General features: G+C 35.5%; 1 protein-coding gene across 2 annotated transcripts in view; it reads left to right on the top strand.

Moving 5' to 3' along the window:
- The window catches only part of babam2 (BRISC and BRCA1 A complex member 2), a 194,306-nt gene that overhangs the window by 25,346 nt on the left and 150,589 nt on the right, over positions 1-18,371 (top strand). For both annotated transcript variants that reach the window (XM_056477401.1, XM_056477402.1), the window contains exon 4: positions 13,574-13,668. In XM_056477401.1, coding sequence (XP_056333376.1) covers positions 13,574-13,668 — 95 coding nt within the window. The remainder of the gene's footprint in view (positions 1-13,573; positions 13,669-18,371) is intronic.

Genomic DNA, 18,371 nt, shown 5'->3' with positions numbered 1-18,371 from the left:
ACCCCTTTAATAGGTATACCTATCCAACTGCTCGTTAATGCGAATTTCTAATTAGCCAATCACATGGCAGCAATTTAATGCATTTAGGCATATAGACATGGTCAAGACGATCTGCTGCAGTTCAAACCGAGCATCAGAATGGGGAAGAAAGGTGATTTAAGTGACTTTGAACGTGGCATGATTGTTGGTGCCAGACGGGCTAATGTGAGTATTTCATAAACTGCTGATCTCCTGGGATTTTCATGCACAACCTTATCTAGGGTTTACAGAGAATGGCCCGAAGAAGAGAAAGTATTCAGTGAGCAGCAGTTCTGTGTGCGCAAATGCCTTGTTGATTCCAGAGGTCCGAGGAGAATGGCCAGATTGGTTCAAGCTGATAGAAAGGCAACAGTAACTGCAACAACCACTCGTTACAACCGAGGTATGCAGAAGAGCATCTTTGAACACACAACACAACGAACCTTAAGGCAGATGGGCTACAGCAGCAGAAGACCACACCGGGTGCCACTCCTGTTAGCTAAGAACACGAAACTGAGGCTGCAATTCGCACAGGCTCACCAATATTAGACAATAGAAGATTGGAAAAATGTTGCCTGGTCTGATGAGTCTTGATTTCTGCTGTGACATTTGGATGGTAGGGTCCAAACTGAATAGGGTAGGACAGGAAATCCATTTTCCATCCAATTCCATTTTTTTTTCATATTTGGTGCAAATTTATCAGGAATTGGCTATTTTGTTCTCTTTTGCTTCTTGAATTTAGACAATAGTCCAGTTTTGTGCACAAGTTCAATTCACACCTATATAAGGAAACATGGGTTGCACGGTGGCTCAGTGGTTAGCACTGTCACCTCACAGTAAGAAGGTCGCTGGTTCGAGTACCAGCTGGGCCTGTTGGCTGTGAGGAGTTTGCATGGTCTCCTCGTGTTTGTGTGGGTTTCCTCCAGGTGCTCCGGTTTCCCCCACAGTCCAAAGACATGCGTGTGTGTGTGAAATGAGTTTGAATGGGTGTTTCCCAGTACTGGGTTGTGGCTGGAAGGCATCCGCTGCGTAAAACATATGCTGGAATAGTTGCCGGTATATTCTGCTGTTGCAACCTTTTGAAATAGAGACTAAACCAACTGAAAATTAATGAATGAATATGGAAACATAGCTACTGTCTCTGTAACAGAAATTCCTTGATCCGAAAGTACAGGTGCCTGTCCAATGCAAAACTCTTCTTGTTCCCTATTAGCTATGATCTTTTTTGAGTGTGTGTGACTTGCTGGACCTGCATCTCTGGTATTAGGGCGCACTCACACTAAGTTATCTGAACCGTGCCCAGGCACGTTTCCTGGTTCGTTTGAGAAGTGTGAGTGCTCTGAATCAGGCTCAGGCGCGGTTCAGTTGGCCGGCCCTGGCCCAGTTGAATAGATGTGCCAGAGCGCGGTTCAGTTGGGCTCAAAACTGAAGACGAGACGTGACTTTTAAGGGACTGCTTCATATGGATTTATTAATGAACGCAAACTGCCGTAGTTTATTAAAGACGCAAACCCTTCGCTGCACATCAGCTGCAGTTTCAGCAAACCTCCTAATACCTACAGCACGAGGACTATACTAGGATTATTTGTGAGCATCAAAAGTGGCTGATCTGTTAGGCGAAATATTTAACTGCGTGTCACTGCATATCAAACGACTAAAATGATATAACAAAAGCAATGTCCACTGTGCTGAGTGAGAGCGCTTAACTTCTGTTAAACTGAAAAGAACATTATCAATGACGCAAGCGTGCCTCGGCTCGGATGCAGTGTGAGTGCAGGCTGTCGGGGGACAGAAGAGGACAGGCGTGCTTCGGCACGGTTCAAGACAACTGTATATTTTGTGAGTACGCCTTAGTGGGAATTGTAAGGACACATGGCACACACCGTCAAAAAACTAGCAGAAAAACAAAACCCAACTGTGTTGTTGTCTTGCATTTGATTGCGTCTGGACAAAAAAGCTTCATGTGAACACACCAATGGAACAAAAGTCACATTCTGCGCCTGCACAATAGGACGTGTCTTTCCGCTCCAATTTTGTAGGGCTGCACGATTCTGCTAAAATGTGAATCACACTTTTTTTTGCTTAAAATCAAGATCACGATTTTCTCACGATTCTGTAAATGTAAAAGGTTAATATGATTAGCCTATTGTTATTATTAATTCTCAAACATATGGTAAAACAACACTAATAATATTAGGCCTATGTTTAGGTCTACTGTTGCTTAAAATGCTAAATTTTGTATAGGAGCAATTCCAGCGTTATGGATGTGACATTTGCAGTAAAAACCCAAATATAAATTCACAGAGAAAGTATTTGCTAACATTATACTGAAACATCTGTTTATATTTTCCAAATCAACCGACCACAGAGTTAAGGAACCAGAAAAATATCAATCTGTAAACATGTTTTGTACTTTAAATGAGGAAAATAAACATGTGTTATGGGTGTGTCCAAAAAAGTCTGCGAGTTTATAGTATACAACATGCTTTGTAGAAATTCTGTGAATTAACTGCACAACTCAAAATAAAAAATGATAATCAAAAGGATAGGAGTTGTCTGGCTATAGAACCAACATGATTGATTTTATTTCATTTCATATTTTTGCATTTATGAGGAAAAAAATGTGGTTATGGATGTGACAGTTCTGCATTATGGATGGGACAGATGTGAAATTGCCACTTGTGTGATTTTGGTAAATCAAATGTAATAGTTTTAAAACATTGACAGAGACATTTTTGAGTATTTTAAAAGTACTGTAAAATACTTTCTTACACAAAAAACCTAGAAAATATTTTCTTATTTTGGTGAAAATCATGGCAAGGTTGACATTTGCATGGAATTGCTCATAGTCATTATGGTGGACTTGAACAGTCTTTCAATAGGTCCTGTTTGTTAATTCACAATAAAATGAGTACATCAGAATATATTCGTAATTATGAAGTGTATTTATTATTTTTAAGACATGCGCTTGTCATCTGCCATTGACAGCATTAATAGACCATTTGTTTTCACTGGTAAAATTGTAAAATTAGAATATTGTCATTATCAGATTCGTTCTTGCATTATATTCAACATTATAGGCTAGGGTTGTTATACTGTCACAGTAAACATTTATTTTCATGCACAACACTGTGTTCGCTATGAAAGAAATTACATATTAAATGCTTGTCGTAATCATAACTCTAAAATGCGTTATGATTATTTAAATTATGTGTGCACAGGTTGAACTTTCAATTCCTAGTGCGGCTCATGGCTGCTGTCACTGTGAGAAAAACCACAAATGCAAATCAAACCTCCTGCACGGCCCTCAAACGATCGCTCTGTGTAACAAACTGAACATTATTTACAACTTCATTACCTGTTATTCACAACCTATGCAGGTTGCGTTCACTAAAGTAGGCGTCATTGGACGTGTACGCGCGCGTTCTCGGAAGTACATAAACAGCACACTGTCAGCTCACGTGTGATTTCGCGGCCGCGAATACATCATTACATGAAGACAGAAATGACATTTTTGGGTGAATTATACCTTATAAATACAGCATGTGCCACTTTTAACACCATTTGAAGGCATCAGTGTTGCTGTGAAGACTTGTGTGACTGCCTTGCTTCTCTCCTGACCTTGAAAATATAATTGGCTGAATCGTAGAAAAGCTGAATTTAGATCGTGTGTAGAGTCGAATCGAGATCGTGATCTTTTTTTCGATTAATCGTGCAGCCCAAGCTGATTGGTGGAGAGGAGACAGAGTGATGAAGCCAATTATGGTGTGGGGATTGTTAGGAGGCCATAATAGACAGACCAGTGGGCAGATTTAGCCAGGATGCCGGGGTTAAACCCCTTCTCTTTTTCGAAGGACATCCTGGGATTTTTAACGACCACAGAGAGTCAGGAGCTTGGTTTAACGTCTCATCCGAAAGATGGAGCTCACTGAGCAGTATAGAGTCCCAGTCACTATACTAGGGCATTAGGAGCCATACAGACCACAGGTTGGACGCCCCCTGCTGATCTCATTAACCTCATTTCCGGCAGCAACCTAGCTTTCGCATGTGGTCTCCCATCCAGGTACTGACCGGGCGCAGCCCTGCTTGGCTTAAGTGGGTGACCATGAGAGAGTTGAAGAGAGCTAGCTGCTGGCTACAGTGCAAGAAAAGCGACTTACTGGTGTGCAATTGCTCAGATTTAACGTAGATTCTGAATGGTCGACATTTTACCAAGCAAACCAGTTTATTTAAAGGGATAGTTCACCCCAAAATAAATATCTACTCATCCTCAAGTTGTTTCACACATTTATGCATTTCTTTATTCGCTTGAACACTAGATAGTATATTTTGAAGAAAATCCAGCTTTCATCAAAATGTCTTATTTTGTGTTCAACAGAAGAAATTTACTCATAAAGGGTTGGAATGTGTAAAGGATGCCAAAATGTTCAATTTTGGGTGAACTATCCCTTTAATGCGAGCCAGTGGTAATTGAATTACAAATAAAAGAAAATCCTTTATAGTTCACAAATAAGAAGTAATGGAAAGAAGTCTAAACCCCTTTACTTGCTTCCCTGCACAGTGTTGAGAGCTGTTGCCTGCTCCTGTTGCTAAGTGGATTCTTTCTGTTGCCATTCAGAATGCTGATTGTTTTTTTGTGATAGTAGTGCTCTGGCAGGAGTGCTGACTGTCTACAACGAAAGCACTCCAGTCACTAAACTATATCCTCTGATTTTCTGTTCCGCAAAAGCTCACCACAGTTGATATGATGTTTCTCTGGTAGTATCCATCTCAACTGCGCTAAGGGTGTGCATTTGGGAAGTGCTGTAATATTTTGTTCTCCTATTCCAAATCCAATGCAATCTCTTTTCAGAAATTTGGCTTCGTTTTTCAAAGATGCCATCAGATGTGACAGATGTCTGACAAACCTCATCCAAGATCTTTTCCTGTGTGCTTTCTTATCCATGAAAACGACTGCAAAACGAGTGGAAAAGAATGAGTGACAAGATAAACAGATTCCTTATATAAATAGAATTGTATATTATCTGAAAATACCATGGTCTGGATTATTTGGTGTCTTGTCATTATTCGCAGAGAATCCAAGCGACTAGTGTAGTCACAATACTGAGATATCAAATATCAAAAAATATTGATTTTTGATACTGCCAGTAAAAACAGTCCACAACTTTAAGATAATACAATTTTAGATATTTATTAAAAAAAGAATCATATGGAACCAAATCAGTCTCAAAAAAATACATTTATTCACAATTCACATTTAAAAAAAATTAATTCATAAATTCAAAACACAATTTCATAAATGTGCAAATCCAGTTTGTAAATTCAAAACACAGTTAGCAAATTCAAAAAACAATTAGTAAATTCAAAACTCAATTCATAAATGCATAAATCCAATTAATAAATTCAAAGCACAATTCATAAACGCGCAAATCCAATTTATAAATGCAAAACACAATTCATAAATTCAAAACTCAATTCATAAATTCAAAACACAATTCATAAATTTAAAACACAATTCATAAATTCAAAACTCAATTCATAAATTCAAAACTCAATTCATAAATTCAAAACTCAATTCATAAATTCTAAATATATTCAGAGTATGGAGCCAGATCAGTCTCAAAATAATATGTTTGCAAAAATAAAGCTCATACATGCACAGCACAATTCACATTTACAAAATCCAATTCGTAAATTCAAAACACAATTCAAAGTACACAAATCCAATTAATAAATTCCAAACGCAATTTGTGAATTCGCAAGTAAATAATCATAAGTATTTTTCTCAAATGAATTCAGGGCTCGACAATCAGGACTGCGAGACGCTCGGGACAGTATACAGAATGATCAGGCCAGTGCTGTCTTGTCACTAAAGTTTAATTGGCTGTGACTGTTTGTCAATTGTGTGCAAATACAGGGTGCTTTCATGCCCAGAATTTGTACGATTTTTTTCTATATTTTAATCTTGTAATATGTTGTATTGGCCTGTTGTTTTGTTCATTTGTGTACTGACACCTCGACAGAAAGATCAACATTGATCTGCTCCATGATCTGACTGCAGTCTCGGTGTTATGACGAGAATGCACCCCTGCGGTAAAATGCACGCACCCCCTTCATAGACTTTCATTAGCATTCTCAGTCTATATTAAAAAAAAAAATAATCTAAGGCCATAATTGATTAAAACGTAGGCTAATATGATTGTTATTTTGATGGATCAAGCAAGAACAAGAAGTGAAATGCATTTTAAAACTAGGTTTACAAATAAATGAAAAATACAAATGGTTTCTAAGATTAGGCATTTTGGTGGATTTTAAACAAACGAAAAACATAAAACTGTTGTAGTTTCCAACTAAACCACACATTAAACAATTCACTTTAATCTAATCAGTATTGTATTTAAATAAATCTTTTTATTTATTTAAATATATATTCTATAAGGTAAGGGTTCCATTAATAGAGCTCACCTCAGTCATTAGTTGCCATAACTCTACTATTAATTTTTAAAAATTACCTTAAGTTAATATATGTACATTTCTGAGGGGGTGCAATATACGGCAGGGGTGCATTTCTTGGCACAACACTGGTTCATCTGTTATTTCTCTCTATAATTTAAGCCTATAATGCATAATTCTAGTCAAAGTTTTTAATAGATTAATTGAATAGATAGATTTTTACAAAACTTGACAACTGAAATGAGGCTATGTATTTGCGTATTCATGAATTGTGTTTGGTTGTGCAGTGGGTAGTGCTGTCGCCTTACAGCAAGAAGGTCGCTGGTTTCGAGCCTCGGCTGGGTCAGTTGGCATTTCTGTGTGGAGTTTGCATTTTCTCCCCACGTTCACGTGGATTTCCTCCGGGTGCTCCGGTCCCCCCCAAAAGTCCAAAGACATGCGCTATAGGTGAATTGTATTAACTAAATTGTCCGTAGTGTATGTGTGTGAATGAGAGTGTATGGGTGTTTGTTTATTTGTTTACCAGTGATGGGTTGCAGCTGGAAGGGCATCCATTGTGTTAAACATGTTCTGGATAAGTTGGCGGCTCATTCTGCTGTGGCGACCCCTGATTAATAAAGGGACTAAGCCTTAAAGAAAATGAATGAATGAATGAATTGTTTTGAATTTAAAATTGGATTTGCGCATTTAAGAATTGTACTTTGAATTTACGAATTAAATTTTGTAAATGTGAACTGTGAATTGTAAATGTATTATTTTTGAGACTGATCTGGCTCCCTAAAATACTAGTAAAAACCAAGTCAATGCAATCTTTTCCTATCTGATTTCACTTTCTGTGTAAAAAAAAAGTGTTATCTTAATATTATTATTCATTAATGTCATTTAGTGCAGTGGTTCTCAAACTGGTGGTCGCGACCCCTGCGGGGTCGCAGAATAATTTCAAGGGGTCACGAGAGTGATTTAAAAATTGTACAATTTTCTGTGATTATAGTATATATTTTTCAGTATTACAGTATTTCAGTATTAAATCTAATATTTTCAGATTTTTTAAAATAAATTACTGATTATTTTTTTAAAAAGTGAATGGAACATCATAACTGTGCAGCGAATAACTTGGTAGTTATCAATACAGTACGCATCTGGATTTGAAAACCGGAACCATCTACTTTGACGAAGCAAAAGAGCAAGAGCCCATCAGACAAAAGTTGGAAACGTCAGAAATATCAGGATAAAAGTATTTAGGACACATTCAGGCAGAATGGATCTTTGCACTTGAAACGCAGGAACAGTTTGAAACAAGTGCCATGTCAACTTGCTGCAGTAAACACAGCCCACAACTCTTGGCTGCCTTCACGCTCTTCCTATTGGCCCACTGCTCAGGAACCGAATGCAAATGGATTGGTTAATATAAGCTGTCAATCACTCAGTCAACGCCTTCTGCCTTCAGATGACAGGAGCGACAACTGCGAAAATATAAAGCGCTGAAGATGAGAATGAAAACAACATAGACAGTTGACACTGATAAGTCCGCTATGAAAACAATGTAAGCATTCACTGCAAAATCTGTGGGACGGGGTTTTCAGGTTTTCCACATATACACATTTTAAGCACGAGATGTTCTGTTTAATCTTTCATTTAATCGCCAGATGCTGTCAGCCGTGCAAGTTGCAGCTAGATGTAAAATTTAACACCACGTACACCATCGCAAAAGGGCTTGCATTGACTAAGGTTAAACTAATATTGCAGCTCATGAAAAGACCGGTATTGCTATTAAATGATGTATGCAAATAATAAGGTATATGTCAAAAGTATCTGTGCAATAGACACCACCCGTGAGATCACAGCACAGTTATCATTAACTGATTCATTCATGTCAAGCAGTGCGTGCAGGGCCGATGAGTGGCCCGTGTATCTTTTGATCACTCAATTATGTTATAAAAATGTATTTTCTTATGATAAAGGGATTTCGTTGAGACATTTTTTCCTCACTCATGCATATATATTTTTTGTTGTTAGTTTTGATTAGTGTTGATTTCAAATGCAATAAATATGTTTATAAAACTTCTAGTAACGGTGCTTATAATTGGCTGGTGCGCCTAAATTTTTTAAGTTAGGAGCACCAGTGCTACCAAGCAAAACTGTTAATTTCAAGCCCTGTAATGTATAGTAAATATAGGTAAAATATTGTGAACAGCTTAAAAGAAGTTATTTTTAAGGTTTGTATATGCTTTGGTAGTGGGGGGTCGCAAGTTTTTGACGATCTTACATTGGGGGTCTCTGATTTAGTGGACCAGAGCACACATGCACATTTGTATTTTTTATTAACCAATATTAACAATTACTTGCATATCACTTCAGCAGTTATTTTGCATATCACTTCATAGTGGTAGATTACACATTGACATTTATATGATAAACAGCATTGTTTGACATATAATCAATACACATAAATGGTGCTTTGCTAAACACTTGTGTTTTAATGTTTAAAATAGTGCTCTGTGTGTGTGTGTGTGTGTGTGTGTGTGTGTGTGTGTGTGTGTGTGTGTGTGTGTGTTGACCTGTAAATGTTACACTAACACATAGAACAACAATACAAAGCACAACAAGTTCTTGACATTTGTTTTCTTGTCAGCTAAAACTCTGATATCTCTGAGGGAGATTAACTGTATTAAATTAGAGATTTAGAGGGCAAAAAAGGGACAACGCACATATCAACATCGTTTTACTCCGCTCTCACCAACCTCTCGAAAATCAGCTCTACATGTCGGTGGTTCATGTGCTTTGCTAAATTAGTTGTATTAGCGCATTTGGTTTGCACTGCTCTGTAGCAACGCTTGCTTTTTGGCCTGTTCGTGTCCTTCTTAATTGTTTGTCTCAAACCAAAAACCTTCTCAACCAAAACTGGTTGTTGTCACAGCACTGTATGTCGAGGACACTGTGCACTGTGTAGTGCCATCACATGAAGTGTGTGTTGCTGGTGTGTGAGAGAGCGATCGAGCGAGCAAAGCTGGTATCAATACTAATCAAGAACCATTTTTTATCATTTGAAATATTTTGGTATTGATTTCTGTCAAAACCAATATTTTTGACAACATTATAAGCTTCAAAACTGCTTAAAACAAAGTCACTTGAAACACGGATGCTGTTTAGGAAGTTGTTTAGTTGCTTGAAACAGTAAAAATCAATGGCAACTATAGGTTTAGCTCCAGAAAGCCAAATTATGAATAAATGCCAATAATATGAGCACTGATGCTCGAATGCTACATATTGGAGTGTTTGGCTGGGCTACCAGCTAACATGAAGACAAATAAACACACACTAAAGTTTAATAAGATAAAATGAGTAGATGATGACTGAATTTTTATCCTTGGAAAATGGGATAGAATTACATAAATATGCTAAATATTTCATACTTTATAATGCTACAAACCCTTGAAACTGAAATAGAAATATTTTAAGGTATGGAAGTGGTGCTTGGTAATGTTAAAGAAATAAATAGTATATGAAAAAGTACATGCTCCATAGGGATGCACGATAATGGAAAAATGTAACATTGTGATATTTTTTATTCTGCGATATATATTGTAATATAAAAACAATTTCACTAGATGAGCTAAATAATTATTTGGAAAGTATTTATATTAAAGTAAACTCAATAAAAAAGATACTAATGATATAAACCGCATTTTATTGTTTTTCAAGGAGTAGAAATGTATTCAGATACACAGTAATTGAATTATCAAATGTAAATTAGTACTGCATAGTCTTTGTTTCATAAACAATAGTATAGAATTCATCGTTATTAATTTGTCAAAGTTAAAAACGGTACAGTTACTTAAGTCTGAATGCTTTTGAAACCCTCACACAGTTAAAGGCCAAAAAAACATTTGTGAAATGATAAAATAAATGCAAACTCAGCATTGCATATGCTCGTGATGTGATATCGATGCTGAAACAATCTATTGTTGCAGCCCTAATGGTCAATGAAGAGTACAGGATTTAGTACTATAGAATCTTGCTGATGTTCTTTGTCATAGGTTTAATTGTAGGGATAAATTTGTTCTTTGAAATGCACAATTTGTACCTGCGTTGTTCTTTACCCTTCGAGACTTTTGCCAATTAGCACACCTTCCAGCTATTATTACGTTTAATACTAGCACACAAACAAAGATCATTGTAACGTTATCACCTTATCAACAATATTTATATGTATTTATATGACCATATTATTGAACATTTCATTTAATAGCTTGCTAATGTCCATTGGTACAACAATGTGCTTTGAGATTTAGTGTTACATCAAGAGCCATTAAGCTCAAAATATTCATTACTAGATTGATCAATCAGAAAAGATCATGCTTTGGAACTTTTATCTTTTATATAATAAGCATACATGGAAACAAAAAGAACAGTGTGTGAATAGTATATAGACATCTAAAGTCCAGATCTCATTGACACAGTGAGATTTTGCTTTTACATTTATATTTATTTTTTTAAAGCAATCCGAAATGCAAGAGTTATTTATTTGATAAATTAGTTGGGTGTTTATTTTTTCAAGTAATTGGATAAAAAACAACATAGGCTCATTCTGAAAACGTAGCCCTATACATTGTTGGGGATCACATATTATGTAGCCAGAGGAACGTATGGCTGCATTTCGTCTTTAAAACGAATTCTACAGGGTGGTATGATGCCATTTTTTGATGCCTTTTACTGCTTACCTCCATATGGATGGCTGGACACCGGAAGTGTTACTAGTTTGTCTAGTGGCTCACTGCGTACATCGGTGGACTTGTAATGTGGAGCAGAGTTTTCTGCAACAACGGGGTTTGGGTCTGGCAAAGAACGGCTCCAGAGAGCAGGTAAGACAAACAAAAAAGCCAAAAAATAAAATAAACAAGTAAATAACAGGGTGAGAATGCGGTAAGATCTGAAAACTTTGCTTTTGAAAACACTGTCGGTTGGGTTTAGGGAAGGAGGAGGGTGGGTCAGTTGACAGCAGCAGAAATTTGAAATATGAAAAAGCGGTGGATCCTCTGGTGGTTTCGGGAAAACAACAACTGCAAAACAACGTACCTCCTGGGATGTTTTTGGCGCTCTCCAGAAATAAATATATGTATTCAGTATGGATTCAGAATGAGCCTGGGTTTATTAAAAAAACTACCCTTTTTTAATTTGACTATTTACCTATTTAACACTAATATATTAACTATAACTGTAAATCATGGTATTATTTCTATATAAAAGTATACATTAAAAATACAAAAGCCATGCATGTTTAAATATATAAACATTAATTATATAATTATTGACAAAATTTAAAGCTTAAAACTTTGGTTTTGAACAGTAAATAACCATAATATAAATAAACAAAAAGCAAAACAAATGTTGTACTCCTATTATATTCATATTAAGAAATTTGGACATAAACATGCTTACAATAAAATATTAAGCAGCAGAATTTGTTGAAATATCGATATTGTGTGAGTGGTATCTCATTCTGTTTACACCATTTAATTTAAGCTAATTTAAGGTAGCGCCATTTAATAATCATGACTATAGGTCATGAGGTGATTGCTCAATGTGATGCAACTGAACTGATCTAGCGTGAATGTTCCAAAGTTAGCAAATACTTTAAACAAAAACACTACGGGCTCTATTTTAACGATCTAGTTGCAGTCTAAAGCATTAAGGGTGTGTCCGAATCCACTTTTGCTATTTTAAGGACAGAAAAATACAGTTTGTGCCCCAGCGCATGGTCTAACAGGGTTGTTCTTATTCTTATGGTTGTTCTTATGGGTGTGTTTTGAGCATTAAACCTATCAGAGTCTCATCACCTATTCCCTTTAAGAGTTGCATCATGCCATGGCCCATTTGCTATTTACATGGTGGACTTTGTAAGAGGAAAAACTGAACGCTTCACTAACGAGAAAACAGTTAAACAGATCATCTGCAGTGCGAGGATAAAGAACGAGCCTCCTCCATTTGGCCTCTTTACTTTCTTTTTACTTTTCTTTTACTCCTTTACCTTTGTGGATAAGGGAACGGTGGAAACTGACTCCACTGAAGAAATCCATTAGCCTACATATTTAATTTCATTTGTTAAGCGCAAAGATTTGTTTCAAAACTATTTCTAAATTCAGGTCTAATTTCCAGCAAACAAATAAGTCAACAATAATAACGAAGTCCAAACACATGTCCTAATTTTATGCCGTGTATGGTGAAGCATAAATCTCTAAAACCAGACAGGTGGACAAATCTAAACTTGTTTTTATTAAAACAAATATTAATATGCATATAATAAATAATACTGCTAATAATAACAACATTATACAAATGCAAATAGTCATGAATAAACTGTAAAAGCCCAGAGATGAAGAAGGCATGGAGGCAGTGGTTTTTATTTTTATGTAGAAAACAATAATTTTGATAATATTTTAATTCTTCATATGTAAAGATATTTGTGTATTGCTGTACTTCCTGTGTGTATTAAGCAATGCGTAAGCATTTTGGACCTGCAAAGATAAAATAACGCGCACTGTGCTGGCCTTTAGACGAGCCTTTATTTGGTCAATGGCCTATTTCAGTTCCTCAAAATAACAACATGCCAACAATGCACCTTAACACACTTCCTTTTTAGACTAGCACACCCATGAGTCCACAAAGTGGTGCAAATAGATTTGGCATTTAAACAACGTGGCGCGAAACATGAAAATTACAGTTGCACTGATCTGAAAGCAGCAACAAATCGCGCAATACTCGTCATTGCGCGTGTATGATAGGGCCCTTAAACGATACCGTTTTGACATGACGAAGAAGATGGTAGTAGGCTACTTTCATGCCATGAAAGCTCAGTTTCACTCAGTTGCTTGAGCGGCTCTGTGTCTTGTTGTTGCACTCCTCAGTCAAGTAATTAGTAATTGCATTTGTTGACAATGATTTTCATTAACAATAATTATCAAATTTGTCGATTAGTTGTTGCAGCCCTAAAAGTAAGCTGTGGTTTCACATCTAAACTGGTCGCGAAGTCTGTTTTAGATCAGACTTTTAGATAGTTTCTGAAGTAATAATCTGTGTAATTACTTTTCTTTCCTTTTAATAGGGGATATCATCTTTAACGCTAGAGACCCAGAACTGCCCCCCGACTTTATCTTTGGAGAAGATGCCGACTTCCTTCCTGAACCATCTGAACTCCCGGTGTGTATTAAGACTATAATTATATGACATCTCTTCACTGCGCTGTATTCTAAATATAAACAGTGTATATCAGCGGCTATATGTTTACATGCACAAATTTACATGATTGCAGATCTGTTTACATGTACTCTAAGCACTGTAAGCGGATTCATATATCTGTTTATATGCTTTATATGCATACATATATACACATACTTCATGTGACATCATATCACGCTTGCAGAGACAGCATGGATATGACACTAAAAGAGCTACAGTATAAATTAAAAGTGTACACAGACATGTTTTCTAAATAATTTAAATACACTTATCGGCCACTTTATTAGGTACACCTGGTTGTTCCCTCTTTTGCCTTCAGAACTGTCTTAATCCTTCGTGGCATAGATTCAACCAGGTACTGGAAATATTCCTCAGAGATTTTGGTGCATATTGACATGATAGCATCACGCAGTAGCTGCAGATTTGTCAGCTGCACATCCATGATACGAATCTCCCTTTCCACCTCATCCCAAAGGTGCTCTATTGGATTGAGGTCTGGTGACTGTGGAGGCCATTTGAGTACAGTGAACATGATGCTCAATTGGTACTAATGGGCCCAAAGTGTACCAAGAAAATATCGCTCACACTATTACACCACAACTGCCAGCTTTAACCGTTGAAACAAGGCAGGATGGATCCATGCATTCATGTTGATGCCAAATTTTGACCCCACTATGCTAATGTCGCAGCAGAAATCGAGACTCCTCTGACCAGATAACATTTTTCCAATTTCACTGAACCGCAGCTCACTGGATATTTTCTCTTTTTGGACGATTCTCTGTAAACCCTAGAGATGGTTGTGCATGAAAATACCAGGAGATCAGTAGTTTCTGAAATACTGGTTGTTGGTGCTCCTCTGGCACCAACAACCATGCCACGTTCAAAGTCAATTAAATCATCTTTCTTCCCCATTTTGATGCTCAGTTTGAACTGCAGCAGATCATCTTGACCAATGTCTAAATGCATTGAATTTCTGCCATGTGATTGGCTGATTAGAAATTTGTGTTAACGAGCAGTTGGACAGGTGTACCTAATAAAGTGATCGGTGAGTGTATGAATACTGTGTATGGCTTTCTCGTCCACATATTAAAGGAGAAATCTGTCTCCATCTTGCCATCTGACTTCATGCATGCACTGACTCAGGGAGGATGTGATTGATGTAAATGGAGAACTTGTGTGGTGGAAAAATAATTAATGTCTCTTGTCTAAAATTGTCTGAAATTGTGTGTGTGTGCCTGCACAAAGCAGTCTTTCTGAAAGCATTTGTTGCACTGCTGGCCAAAGTGTCATCCCATCTTTTTTTTTTTTCCCATCATGCTACCTGCAATAGATTGTATTTTGATTTGCTGATGTTTAAGAAATTTTAGTTTAACATAATAGTAAAGTTTATAGGTTTTGTGTTTTTTAAGTAGGCTATTTTTTTTTTTTTGGAAATCGAAATAATATTTGTAAATTAGTCTAATTTTAAGCTGTTCTTAAACGTCTGAAACGTAGATTTTCACTCAATTTAATTTACTGTAGCCTTATTTTAGTCCATATGTCTATTAAATGCAAAATTGCTTGGATGTTTTTTTGTTTATGCACATTAGAAATGCACTATAAAGGAAAACCTTTAATGTGTTGAATTGCCTTTTGTTACATTTATTTTGCCAGTAAATTAGATAACAGAATGCAAAGCTGATTCTTGCATCCCTTTTAATACCCCAAGGTTCCCACTTTCTTTTTGACTTTAGACGTTTTATTATTTCTTTAGTTTTGTTTCCTAATTCTAATTTCTAATTACTTGTACTGTATTTACTTTTTATAAATTATATTCTCATCAAGCAATTTCACATTTAATAGACATCTAATATGCTTATTTCACGCGGCCGCCATTTTAAAAAACGAAAGCAAGGCTGTGGTTGGAAGAAACCCTGGGAATTATTGGATGAGCAGCATTGTATACATTGCAACGACATGCTGTGGACTACAAACCTCCAGCTGTTGTTTTGATTTAAAAATGCAGATATGGTGTAAAACATCACTTAAATATCATTCAGTTAAGTTTAATTAACAACTAAAATCATATTAGGCATCTAACAAAATCACAGTCTTTTTAAGAGTAATACGCTTAAGTGTCCTCCTAGGCTTCAGTTCGTGACACCAGGTAAACACCATGAGGAAGCTTCCCTGTTTCAGCCTATGTAACCTGGTGAGTGATAAAACAATGCAGTCCCCTGTAGCACACCCTCATGTTGTCTGGAATAGTGTTGTTCCAGTACCTTTTCCCGCTAACATTTAAGCGCCTTCTTTAACACAGTTGATTTGCCATAGTATTCACCAGTGCTCAACAGAAATTACTGTGATTGGCCGTGAAGGTCATCAGTTCACTGCTCTTCACCGAGCGCAAGCACAGATACAGGGACACTGGAGAGTTTTAAAGCTGCGAAGATCAGCCGATTGCTCGTCTGTGTTTGCACTCGCTAAACAGCAGTGAAGTGCAGTGAACTGATTACCTTCACGGCCAATCACAGTCATTTCTGTTGAGCACTGGTGAATACTATAGCAAATTAGTGGTGTTTAAGAACGCCATCAATGGCGCTTAAATGTTAGCGGAAAATTATTATTATTATTTTTTACATTTCAGTACAGATTGGTGCCGAAATTTGGTATTGTGACAAATCTAATATAGTGAAAGAATCAGTTCACTAACTTGAGTTTGACAAATGGCATCTAAAACGTCTGTTTGGGAAGGAAAAAGTTTGCGAACTAGTGCCATTTCCCTTAACTTAGCTGAAAATGAGGTCTGATATCCCTTTTATTTCCACTATCTATTCAGAGCGGACCTTCGGGTCACTTGTAAGGCAGTGAAATGATAAATTTGTGTTAGTTTCTCTTCACTGATAATATATATAGCCAGGTCCACAACGTTCCTGTGTGACTCCAAGCGATACTTTTGGGTTTCTTCTAGGGCTGGACAATAATTCGATATCAATATATATATATATATATATATATATATATATATATATATATATATATATATATATATATATATATATATATATATATATATCGTGATCAATTTTTTTCAATAACGGTGATATGATTTTTAACCCATTTCCAGTATTTCGATATAAATTTGCATATACATATTTTATATATATAATACATATTTATTATATATATATATATATATATATATATATATATATATATATATATATATATATATATATATATATATATATATATATATATATATTTTTTATATTTTTTTTTTTTATAAAATCTCATACATTATCACTTGTCACTGAATGACGGTCAGTCCTCAGCCGTCAGAAATAGCGTGATATCACTTGCATGATGACGTACATCACAGACACACTGCCAGCCCTCAGCAGTTGGTTAAGCTCCGTCGCAGAAAGTTTTAGCTACAAAATGAGGGCCCTGAATACAGATGTGAATGAACAAGCTTCCACAAGGAAGAATGCAGATGAAATAGTTGATAAGAGAGTAAAGACTAATGCAGTGGTGTGGAAGTGGTTCAGCTTTTTAGGTTTCGATAAACCTATAGTGTCGGTGCTCTGCAGCTTCAAACCAGCGGTGTCAGAAGAGAAGGAAATGAAGCAAACACAGATGGCTATGAGGCGCCGTGTAGGATTTAAATCAAACGTCGCTCATCAACACTTACATAACACGTGCATATACACCTATACTATTGAATGTTCAAAACATGTATGAAACTTGCGCATATACATAAAAACTTGGTGCATGCATACACACGCATGTAGAAATAAACTCGATCCTTGCATAAACACCCACATTAACACACGCACGTACAACTCGATCCTTGCATATACTTGATCCTCGCATAAAACAACTAAATTAACACTCACATACACATAAACTGCATGCTGGCATATAGCACTCGCGCAAACTTATAAAATTCATACAAACAAATAAAATTCACAAACATATTTATTAGGAATCTGGTTATTGCAAAGCTGATGAAATAGAAAGAATGCGATTAATATAGGTAATAAATGTGTTAAATTATGAAAATGTGTTGGTTAAAATAATATAAAATATTAGTCTATAAATAGACTATATAAAATATATACGAAATATTTTATGTTAAGGCTTTTTAACTTAATTGGGTAATTATACACAAATATAAATAGATAGAACAGATAGAACCCTTAAAGGACGTTCAAGATAAAAAGCAACCAGAACTATGAATATACTCTTTAACAACTATTTTCTATTGCAAATGTTAATGTAGCCTATACTCTTTTTTTTATTTATTTTTTTATTATAATTATTATTCTTTTTCTATGTTTTGTTTACGATGTGGATGTCATAATTGTAAGATTTTGGTTGTATTTTGATTGTTAAATATTCAGCATATACAAAAAAATAACAAACTGTATATATATATATATATATATATATATATATATATATATATATATATATATATATATATATATATATTTATATATATATATATATATATATATTTATATATATATATATATATATATATATATATATATATATATATATATATATATATATATATATATATATATATTTATATATATATATATATATATATTTATATATATATATATATTTATATATATATATATATATATATTTATATATATATATATATATAT

Source organism: Danio aesculapii, chromosome 17 (assembly GCF_903798145.1).
Source record: "Danio aesculapii chromosome 17, fDanAes4.1, whole genome shotgun sequence".
Classification (NCBI taxonomy): domain Eukaryota; kingdom Metazoa; phylum Chordata; class Actinopteri; order Cypriniformes; family Danionidae; genus Danio; species Danio aesculapii.
The sequence above is the reverse complement of the archived record's forward strand: the minus strand, read 5'-3'. Positions and strand labels throughout refer to the sequence as shown.